The sequence below is a fragment of the Lepisosteus oculatus genome, chromosome 3 (genome assembly GCF_040954835.1).
Source record: "Lepisosteus oculatus isolate fLepOcu1 chromosome 3, fLepOcu1.hap2, whole genome shotgun sequence".
NCBI classification, from domain to species: domain Eukaryota; kingdom Metazoa; phylum Chordata; class Actinopteri; order Semionotiformes; family Lepisosteidae; genus Lepisosteus; species Lepisosteus oculatus.
This window is the reverse complement of record NC_090698.1, coordinates 15,289,600-15,301,079: the sequence shown is the minus strand read 5'-3', so window position 1 is coordinate 15,301,079 and position 11,480 is coordinate 15,289,600. Positions and strand designations below refer to the sequence as shown.

Sequence of the window (11,480 nt, the reverse complement as noted above, 5' to 3'; positions counted from 1 at the left end):
CCTTTCCTTTCAAAGACATGCTGGCTGGGTTTGACTGACCCTTCTAAATTGTCCCCTTTTCATGGTGTTGCGATGGACTGGAGTCCCACCCTTCACTGTGCTCTCAATCCTGCCTTGCTCCTGGCATTTCATCTCATCTTCTCCTGTCAGGTTTGGATGCTTTCCGATATCGCACGACTGAAAGTATAAACAGAACTTGCTGGTCACCTTTTGTCACGCTTTTCAGAGGTCATTAGCAGCCACATGTATTTATTTATGACTCTTGTACAAGCTTGAAAGTGCACATAAGGCATCAGAAGGGAAGACAAAGGTCTTTAATTCAATAAATACAATACTTGCAATGACTTCACTTATCAGCCGGTTTCCACAGTGCAAAGTCTGTGCAGAAAAATATACATGCAACCGCAGTAAGAATAACAGTAAAAAAAAAAAAATTTAATGTGAACCCAAAAAACAACTTCTTGAATACAGATTTTTGTAAATATTATTTCTAGTAACAATGCACATATTACTTATCAGAACTTGTATTTATTAAGAAATACATGTAATAATGCACATAAAATTAAAACAGCAGCAAGACAATTTAAGTATACACTCCCCTGTTTCTGACATTTGAGTTCTGTGAAGGCATTATGCTACTGTACAACAATAAAGAAATACACCATGGAGTTTAAAATGTAAATATTGCCATCCCCCATCCAAACTCCAGATAATTCACCCAGAATCATTACCATGAAAATGAACAAATATAGTTTGATAAACAGTATATACCAAAGGAGCAATAGAATTGTTCACTTCATTTTATGTTCACCTCGTGTGTACAGTATATATGTTAGTACAGAAACTTTGAACCCCCTGCTTATAATTCATATTATCAAACATCAAAAGTAAAGGCACGTTGTTAAATCCATTTTCTATTCATGTCCAAGCAAATGTGTAAAAGTGTCGTTTCCCTTACACATTAAAGGCAAAAGCTGTGGCTGAGCATACTTATTAAAGTATTAAAAAAGACATTCCAGGTTACCACAGTACTTTAATAGAAACATAAAAGAAAAAAGAAATACAAGCCCCAGTTGTAGGACACATTCTGGCAAAAGGCTCTCAGCTGTTCAATGGGCATAATAATTAAAGGTTAAATTGGTGATGTTTAAGCCTTTTAGAAACAGCCAGAACATAACTATAAAAAACATAACCATTTATTTTTATATTATTATTGGCAATAACGCATAGGGACTAATCCTAAGCCTTCAATGCAATAATTCAGTCTTCTCCACTGACATAAGGAAGTAGAAAACAGTCCTGCGCTTTGTCTGAAGGTGACAGATGCCAACAGAAGCCATGATCTGCAGTCAAACACATTCTAATCAGGTCTCCAAGATAACATTTTGCAGCTTGAAGATCAGAGATCGGAAATGGACAAGGACAGTTGACTGGAAAGGTGAAGAGGGATTGAGGAAGTGGTGCTGCATCTGCAGAGAGAGAGAGGCGACTTCTTTTCCCAGAAACCCTGGAGCAAAGCTGACCAGATTGCCAACTTCTGAGTCAACATCAGATAAGAGCTGCAAAGCCTTCAGAAATACAGTACATGTACTGTAATGCATTTTAATATATAGTATATTTTGAGCAACTCTAAGCGTTTCAAAGAAGGTCATACACACTTGCTTCAGGGACACACAACAATAACCATTTCATTGCTTGCTTATGAGCTTTGCAGAGGTGTCATTAATCAGCAGATTGCAGGCCCCTGTAGAACAGCTGGACACCTGAAGGTACACATTTTAATTTGCTGTATTAATATGTACCTGATGTCTTCAGTTGGATTTTCCGTGCCAAGGAAACCGCTTAATTTAATATCTCCAGGCTCTGCCAGCGCAGTCCCAGTCCTTGTTCAGCTACTGCACATTGCTGCTCAAAGCATAAAACTCAGTTTTCCACCATTTTCAAGCAAAAAAAAAAATAGTAGAAGGTGTCCTTTCAAACATAAATTCTGCAGTGGGATGAGTACAAGGGGGCACGTAAACAGTCATTTGCATGAATACAAAACGAATACAACACTAAAGTGATGTGAAAGCAGAATTGTAGTGTTGTGGGTTATGGCAAGGAAGAGGTTTAATGCTTTCTTTAAAAAGTATAGTAAATATTCTCTTGTAGCAGTCTAGAATGGCACCTCTTTGAAGGTCCAGCTTCTACTTGTGTTCTTCTGCTTGCTTCAACTACTAATGCATAGGTGGCCTGGTCTGATTGACGATTTTATGCTCCTTAGTACTCTTTTGAAGTCTAAAGCCCATTTTACATGACAAAAGTGCACGAGTGTGTCAAGTGGTCCAGCCTTCCTTGCAGAAGGAAGGCTAAGATTTACATCTATGCATTACTGAGAGTTTCATAAGTCTCTGGCATACATCTGAAGGAGCCCCATGTAAATAATTATGATTCCCATTGATCCATACTGAAATGAAACCTGTAACAGTCTCATGCTTACCTTTAAGTACTAAAACCCTACAGTATACATCTGAACCTTTAAAATCCATATGACCGAGACCTCAGTTAGCCTGGACATAACAGGCCTTGATTAACATTTAAAATACCAAGTACTATGGAATGGCTGTAGTAGAAGGATGGATTCCTCCTTGCAGGGTTGTGCCCCATCTGACCAGTTTTTAAAACGACAGCAGCAGTTGATTCCAGTTAGTGTGCAAATGGAAAGCTTAGCTACATGAAGACGTTGAAGCTCCGGCTCGGTTTAACAGCAGTATGCATGGAAGAGCTGTGAAACACGCCTGCCCTGCACTTTGATCATCACTGATCAGAGGGTGCTGGCCTCCTTCTTCGTTATATGATATTAGCAAGCCCAACAAAAGGAAGGGAATCAACAGTATAATCTACAGCTGATCAGTATCATCATCCAATTGGTATCATCCCCTGCCCTGTCCTGAAAGTTTAGGAGCAGTAGTCAACAGCACCTCAGGTAAGCTGGTGGAAAGTTTTGACAGTGGTCACCTTTATCAGCACTTTGCCAGAAGGAGCATAAGAAGTGTTCGTGTGGTTGGCAAGAAGCCTTTGCCAAACTAATCACAGCTAAGAGGGTTTTAGGCCCCTGAAGTTGCATAAAGTTAGCCAGTCCCCCTGCACGCAGCTCATTGGTTTTTGTTAAAGCTGGACATGGTGACGTAGGCCTCATCTCTCCGGCTTGTCGGCACGGAAACGCATTCCCCTGGGGTCCTGGCAGCCGGGCAGGCCTGGCTCCGCTCCTGCCCACTTTCCCTGGACACCAGCATGGGCTGCGCTTCCCCAGGAGGGCAGGAGGAGCCGGACAGGGTGAGGCGCGGGCTGCTTTCCCTGCCAGGCGGGAGGTCCTGAGGTCCGGGGGGCAGGAGGAGGGATTCGTCCACCACCCTCACTTCGAGGGCGTCCACGGAGTGGATGGGCAGGTCTCTGAAGGCCTCGGGGTTGAAGCTCGTTACAGGATCCTACAGGGAAGGAGAGTGCTTGAGCAGAAATCCTACACTCAAGGCAATGTTACACATGCCGGGAAAAGTGCAGTGCATTGTAATAATGCATTTGAAATAACAAATACTGTTGAGAAATATCCAGGCACAGGTCAGGTAAATCTCCCCATTAGCAGTGACATTAAAAAACAAATTTAAATGCACCAATTTATATGGAACTTTATTGTTAGAAGGATTTTAATATTTTAAAACCTGTTTTGAGGACTTGTTTGGCCACATCTCTGTACAGTATTGCATTAGGTGCACCCGGCACAGTTCAGGTGGAGTCTTTTGAAAGGAAAGACTCCTTATTATCGATTATTGAACCCAAATGGTTCCGCTTGATTTTAAATATCTTCAAGTCTTCAGTGATCCATCTAGCATGTGCACAACCAAACTACAGTACTTTAGGCCATATTAGGGAGCAGGGACCAAAGGCAAATACAGGGATGATGTGTAAACTCTACCCAAGAGGGTGCTCGAGCCAGGAATCAAACCCAGGACTCAAGAGCAGAAAAGGCCACTGTTCCATCAGGTTGCTGGGATGGGTTTTACACCATATCAATGGTTTTTAGTCACGCCAGCAGCCATAACAACCTGCAACTCACAACTGGCAACCCACTGAAGCTAAGCTGGTGTGAGCCTGGTCAGTACCTGGATGGGAGACCTCCTGGGAAAAACTAAGGTTGCTGCTGGAAGAGGTGTTAGTGAGGCCAGCAGGGGGCGCTCACCCTGCAGTCCAGGTGGGTCCTAATGCCCCAGTACAGTGACGGGGACACTATACTGGAAATAAGCGCCGTCCTTCGGATGAGATGTAAAACCGAGGTCCTGACTCTCTGTGGTCATTAAAAATCCCAGGGTGTTTCTCGAAAAGAGTAGGGGTGTAACCCTGGTGTCCTGGTCAAATTTCCTCTGCCTCCTAATAATCCCCCTCCATGAATTGCCTACATTACTTTGTTCTCCTCCCCCCCCTCCCACTCCGACGGCTGATGTGGGATTAACGCTAGGAAAGAGAGAATGGCTTTTAGTCAGAAGGGTCATCAAGAAACACACTGTAACGGTCTCTTTTGACAGCACATTGAAAAGCCTTCTTATCGCACTTGTGCATCTTCTTTAATACGTAACTGAACCCAGCTTATCCAGCAGGAAAGGAAAATGCTACAATAGTGCACTCACCTTGCCTGGCTTCTTGTACATATGACCCAAGGTATTTTTGGGGTTTGGGATACTTGGCCAGATGGAGGCTTTGATTCTAAAATACAAAATGCAGGCAAATGAAAACAAGCACTCAGAAATGATTAAATTCTATACCGACTTCACAAACTTGAGGGGGCAAGGTGGTTGCGTGAACGTTATAGAGCGCTTGAGTTTGAGCATAGATGACTGAGTCACTATCTGAGATGTTTGCAACCTCTGAAAGCAACAGGCAGAGTACAGGAGCATGTGTAGCAGTGCTATACTGCCTTACTAATTTGGAAGCTTGACAAGACACTTTGACCAACACTGATAATGTCACTATCTCACTTGATTACACAGTAGCGTGTGAGGGAAGCCGATATCGTACTGATATATTTACTCTGCATCGGGCTCGACAGGATTTCTAGGTTTCTAGAAGTGTAATTATTCAGTAATGATATGTCTCACACATAAGTGCGGCATATTGGTTGTTGTGCTAAGAATCGCTTGCATGATCTCGAGGATGGTACTTATACCATTCAACAGGTAGGTTAAGTATTTGTGGTTGTTGGTCCTTTTCAGGACACATGGTGCTCTGTATGGGACATCCTAGCTAATGTAGGGCAGCTGATAAACCTGTCTTCAAGTGCACAAAGTACATTTTTGCTAGGACTTACTCTGTACTCCATTGCACTACAACGACGATGGTGATCAGCAGCAAGACGACCACGGAAATTATGAGAACGTAGAGGAGTATATTTGGTCCTGTGTGAAACACAAGGAGGTGTCGGGTCAGAAATCACAGGCACTCTTAATCCACATCTGTGCAAAAGGTTGCTGCTGAAAATAACAGGCTCTTAGTCTAGCATTAATAGCATTTGTGCAGAGCTTGTCACTCCACAGTGCTTCACGTATAAGTGTGGCCTCACTTCATCCACCTGTGTAGTGCAGCCCCCACCTGCGTGAGAGCTGCTATGGACCCCAGATCAGGTGGGGAAAACGAGAGGTGAATGCATCACACAGTCCCCAGTCACCACTCGGGATCTGCAATGGTCCCCGTCTGAAAGACTGTCGCAACCACACGAGAGGCTGACGACTGACAACATGAGGAGGGCTTTTCCCCAGGGCCTGGAAAGTCACGCACGGAGAGTGCTCCCGCCCCCGGCTCCTGCTCTGAACTAAGGGGGGGGGTGGGGGGGAACCCCATGCGATGATGCGGAATTTCTGGTCTGGGTCTGCTCATACTGCGACTTCTGCTGCTGCAGCTCCAGCAACATCCTCTCCCGTCGAGCTGCGTCACAGCGTGCTCCTGCCATGACAGTCACCATCTTTTCTGGGAACAAAACTGAACTGACTCACCTCCCTTCTCGGGAACCTCTAATTTGGTCGTCCTGAAGGCAACTGGATCACTCCAGTCACTCCAGAAGCCTTGGAAGTAGTCACCCTGAGGCTTGGCTCGGGCCCTCACGTGATACAGGGTGTTAGGCTCCAGATATTTTCCCTCCACCCGCAGAGACTGATAGAGGATGTCCGTTTTCTAGGAAATTAAATCCATCAGTCAGGAAAAAAAAACGCACAAGGTGAAAACTTCTAGAGAATCTTAAGAAATTGATTTAAAGAGCAAATTCTTTTCCTTTCACGTTTCAGGTTTCTGAATTCACTCTCACGTTAGCACAGACTAGCCTTGAGGGAGTGTAGGTCTGCTGTAAAGAAGGTGGCGACTGCACATAAAAAGGAAACTGAAAGCGAACGGGAAGACCAACTACATGCAATGTGCTGCCACTCCCCAACTCTCACATATCTGGCTCTAATGGTGTAGATTTGAAAAATGATACTTAACCTCTAAGGCCCCAGAAAAAATAGTCCGTTTTCAAGCAACCATGCAAGTGAACACAACTGGCGAAGAAAGACCTGATGTGAACACTTACTGTAGGTGTGTGTATCAGCATGCTCAACACTCCTGTTTAAGCTGTGCAGTGAAGCACATCAGCTTGAGGAGTCAGTGACCAGCTCCATATAGGAGTACAAGCAGATGGGCTGCCCCTACCTGCACAGTGCCATTTCCACGAATCTCAACTTGGAAGACGAGTTTCCGATCCAAGTAGTCATTGGCATAGTGCGTTTCAATTCTTATTTCAGCGGCATTGATGCTCTTCACGAACGTGGCATTGGCAATCCAAGGTGGGAATGGTTTGACTCGAAGACAAAGAGGGAAGCTCGTCATTACCATCTCAGAAAAAAGTGCACAGCTCTTTTAAGCCTCTGCGGTCACCTGTACATACCTGTACTCAGACATGGTGGAGACGCAGCTCAGTACCACACTGCCACATGACCCGTTTTCAGTGACTTTTACACACATGGTTAATTGCAATTTCGATGATTCTAATATTGTCAAGCAAAATCTTCCTTTCCATCCTCAGCCTGAATATTTCATGCATTTCAGACCATCATTACATTTTCCAGAGCTGGGGTCTGTCAAGATTAACCTACTAAATGTATCCAGGTGCTTTTGACACTCATACTCCATTTATTAATGGCAGGGAAGGTGGTTAATTTATACTGCACAACCCTCTTTCCCTGCCTCCACCTCTATTTTTGGTTCTGACCCCTGAACCACCAGGGTGACTGGCAGCACACTTTTCTCTGCTCAGGGATCGTTGATGGACAAGTACAGCCCACTGCAGACTGTACCTTAAATGGCAGTGGGACTGTAAGTCGAGTAATGCAACATAAAATACAGTATAAAAGGCTTAATAAACACCCATTTGCACAAACATTAAGTAAAGGTGGCCCCATCTTTCACTCATTCACAGCCCCTGATGTAGCACATACCTTCCACTTGTCAGGGAGCAGTGAAGGGTACGTTCGGACAAAGAGTCAGTAATGATTTTCAGATGCTTTGCAAATCCAGGAGCGACAAACACCCCAGCATGTTTCTGTGTAACTGAACTCATCACATGTGTAGGAGGTCAAATCAGGTGTGTTTTACTAAATCAGATACTAATTGAAAGGGGACCCTGGAACTTGCAGGAAGCGTTAGTGAAAAATTAGCACTGGCGGTCCCTGCTCTAGAATACGAAATTACAAGAACTAGTAAACCGTATTCCTCCTATAGATAGACCATTTACATACTTACTGATGTCTTTCAGCTTAATATGGTCGCAGAGCTTCATTTTGGATTTCAGTGTGATGCAAATATTATATACACTAACGGGATTCAGATTCACATAATGGAAGGTCTTCCCATCTTCTGTTCTGTTGCTGAGCTTCACGCAGTTACGTTTCAGGGAATCGCTAAAAAAAATTTAAAAAAATAATTTCAAACCAAAGGCTTTTGGCACAAACATGCTGGTTCTCTCTCCTGGGCATTACAGATCACTGGGAGCCAATGGCATATTTCTCAGAGTCACACATACAGTACTGTACATGTGAACAGCAGCACTTGGTTATGGGTGACCAGGCAGCTCACATGCTGGAGCAGTATGCTAGCAAAGCTGTGGTAGAGGTTTCGATTATCACCTTGCCTCCTGGCTGGGGCAGACATTGGTCAAATCTCTTCACCAACGAGCCTGGCGCCCTGCAGCAGTGCTGAACGTGACTGAGCTCTTCTTATCCGTTGCTATCAGTCCAAATGTGGGTCAGTCCATCAATACTGACTGCAGACCCCAGCCATAAGGGCTTAACCGTCTTCCTGAGTGCTCTAGGGGCAGAGGGCAAGGGAATAGTGACCTTACCATAGCTGAATGCGCTTCACATCAGCAGCGATGCCCTCGTCAAAGTGGCAGGCCAGAGAATTCTGAGCCATGGTCATCTGGGACGTGCAGTTCACAAAGTCATCCAGAGAATCTTTAAAACAACAACGCAGTTCTTCAGTTTCTGGACTCATCACCCCCTCGAGAACATACAAACCTTGCCTCCACACATGTCTCATGATAGGACAACAACATTCCTGTTGCTCCTCGACAGAACACGGGGCAGCCTTCAGTTTGAAATGTAAGCGCCTGGAAATGGCCCTCTGCTTCATTAGTATACGGACATATTCCAAGCCTTGCCAGGAAAAACTCCATTTCGCTTTGATAAGAAGAGATTGCTTCAGTTCTTCTTGGCAGGAGAAGCATGAGTTTCAGCTCCTGTCCCTTGTCTTTGCGCAGTGCAAGACTTGAACAGTTCATAAATCAGAAGTATTTTGACGTGTTAAACTGCCCCCCAAAATTGGAAAATTCCATGTGCTACTGTACCCTCGGATAAAGCCTTTCATTCTGATTGCTAGGTAGAATGCCCAGCCATTTCCATGGCTACAGATGCAAGCTGCTTTAGCACTGCGTATCACAATTATTGCTACTGGTAAAAGAAAAGTTACTAAATCGGTAAGTATTACAACAGTTCGTTAGGGCCAGCAACATCCAGGACCTGAATATTTGTGAATGCTTGGAATTCTTGGTGACAAAACTGTGGCTCAACCTGCTTGGTTCATTGGCAACCTTCTGGCCCTAGAATGAGGAGGCCCATGCCCCATTCAGATGAGCGAACCCAGGACCAGCAGCGAAGTGGAGATGGGGCAGAGCAGGGATGCTTGAGACCAATGCAAAGGGAGGCACTTGAGTTGAGTTTATGTAGCTAGCTCATGATTAGGTGCAGATGTCCGAGATTGACTTATCATCATCCCTTCCGAACTTCAGTTCATAACCCTCACTTCCCATGTAGTGCACAGTGCTATTCCCCAAGTAATTGTTCCCCCACACTCAATATGACCACTCACAGATCATCCACAGGATATACACTAGTTGCAACAGGGCTCAGACAACCCACAGGTTCATTCACAAGTGTTGTCTATACTTTTGTTCGGTAAACCCTGCGGAAAGGTCAGTAATGCCTCTTCCAACCTCTGTTAAACACACATTCATCGTATGAAATCACAGTTAAGATGTAAATACAGACATCTATGGATTTCCGTTTTACTCTTCAACGTGGAAAACCGATCAAAAAGCTGTGCTTCCATCACTGGGCAGAAAACATGAGAATTTCTTCCATTCCACCCCTTTTAACACCAGTTATGTTAAATCAATCATCATTTCAGCCAAGAACACAGCGCTGAAGGTACTGGCTGAGTATATAAATTTAAACACCCAAGTAAAACACGTGCTTCCCCCTTCTGGGTTTTAATCAACCTAAAAAAGCATCGTATTTTGGTCTGCTGTCAAGATTATTTGCGTTAATGCCAAAACCGTCTCTCAGCGGTAACCACCTCCTGCGCATCGGAACACACCAATTTCCTCCACCACTTCAGTCTTTTTATCTGCCGCCCCCCCAGATTGAACTTTAAAAACCTTTCCGATCCGCTGACCGACCACACAGTAGAAGACACAGATTTGCCGAAAATCCGAGTGCGCTGATGTGAATTAGCCTCTTGGCTTCTTTTAAAACTCCAGTGTGAATTAATTTCAATAACAAAAAATGAATTAATGAATGACGTAATTTCTACTTATTCTATTACTTTATAACAGGACTACTACAACTTGTTTTCTGCATAAATTGTACTTGGTATATTTTCCGTCAAGTTTAGCTTGGAGACAACAGTAAAGAATAAGCCTGGTATATAGGAAACTTTACATTCAAGTACAGACACGTTTGGAATATCCTGATTGATTAAACTGCAAATGATCCGACACCTTGACATGTAGCATCGCGTTTGTACATATTCATTAACCATGCAAGCATAGAGAAGCCACTGCAATAACAAAAATACTATTGTACAGTGTTGCCGTTTTTTCTTGTCAGGTTCGAAGTAAACAGACCCCCCGAGATCACAGCAGGGCAGCGCGCGTTATTTGGGGCGTCTGGTTTGAGTTGTGTGGAGCAGTTGGGGTTCATCTAAACGAGTTGTAGCTACCTGCGAGTCTCATTGGGAAGCCGCCCCCTATTAAAGACTCAAAAGCGAGCGATGTGACAGAGTGGGAGAATACAGATTTCAGGGATAATGACAAGTGGACAATTTCTGTCCGTGTTTTTTAAACAAAGTTAAAGATTTTGTCAGTTTGAAACTTTGAATGTTTGGAAAATATACGCAACATTTCACTACTTGTTACCACGGGGAAAGCAGAAACGATTCGATTGATCCCTAATAGAGAATTTATTCAAAAAGTAAAATTATCTAGCGCTGGGACCTCACTATCAAACGTGTTCGCTTCTGTCGGTGTCAGTCCGCCTTGTACGTGGCTCTGATTTTCTTTAAAACGACTTATCCTAAAATCTCGTAATGTTCAATAAAAGTCTTCCTTCACTTACCGTCGGAACCTGATCCGCTTTCAGCTAGGACACTTGGAGGAAACGAGATGAACGCAATTACGAGAAAGACTGCCATTTTATTGTGGGGTCTCATCGCGTTAGTCACCGACTGCAGCTGAGACTTCAGGGTATCTGAAACCTCAACCCGCCGCTCGCATATATAGGCAGGAGGCAGGGTGAGAGAGAGAGAATGAGCGGGAGGGGAATAGGCTTTGCGGCTTTGTGAATAACAGGAAATCTTTTTATATGTATAAATAAACAAATACATAACATTAAAGCTACAAGGATTTTGGGGGAGATTAGCACAGTCAGCAGCTTTGCCATGTGCCCGAAGGAAAACGGGTTTACTGTTTCAGGAGCTTCAAATTCACAGATGAACGGGAATGAAGTACTGTAGTTTAACTCATATTGTCTTAATTCAGGTTCCCAATTCTGATCGCCCTCATCTGCTGGTTTATACTCTAGACAGGCTCCCAGCTACACAATTGATCCATTAACTGGCTTAATGATAGGATTAATTTGAATTGTGTGATT

General features: G+C 43.9%; 1 protein-coding gene across 1 annotated transcript; it reads right to left on the bottom strand.

Moving 5' to 3' along the window:
• Positions 1–296: 296 nt before the first annotated feature.
• Positions 297–11,079, bottom strand: il7r (interleukin 7 receptor). Its single transcript, XM_015340387.2, has 8 exons — positions 10,947–11,079; positions 8,396–8,507; positions 7,798–7,955; positions 6,709–6,857; positions 6,021–6,198; positions 5,339–5,426; positions 4,662–4,737; positions 297–3,467 (listed from the first exon to the last, which is right to left on the bottom strand). Exons 1-8 carry the CDS (start codon positions 11,038–11,040, stop codon positions 3,135–3,137), a joined length of 1,188 nt encoding a protein of 395 aa, XP_015195873.2. The 5' UTR covers positions 11,041–11,079; the 3' UTR covers positions 297–3,134.
• Between the last annotated feature and the right edge of the window lie 401 nt (positions 11,080–11,480).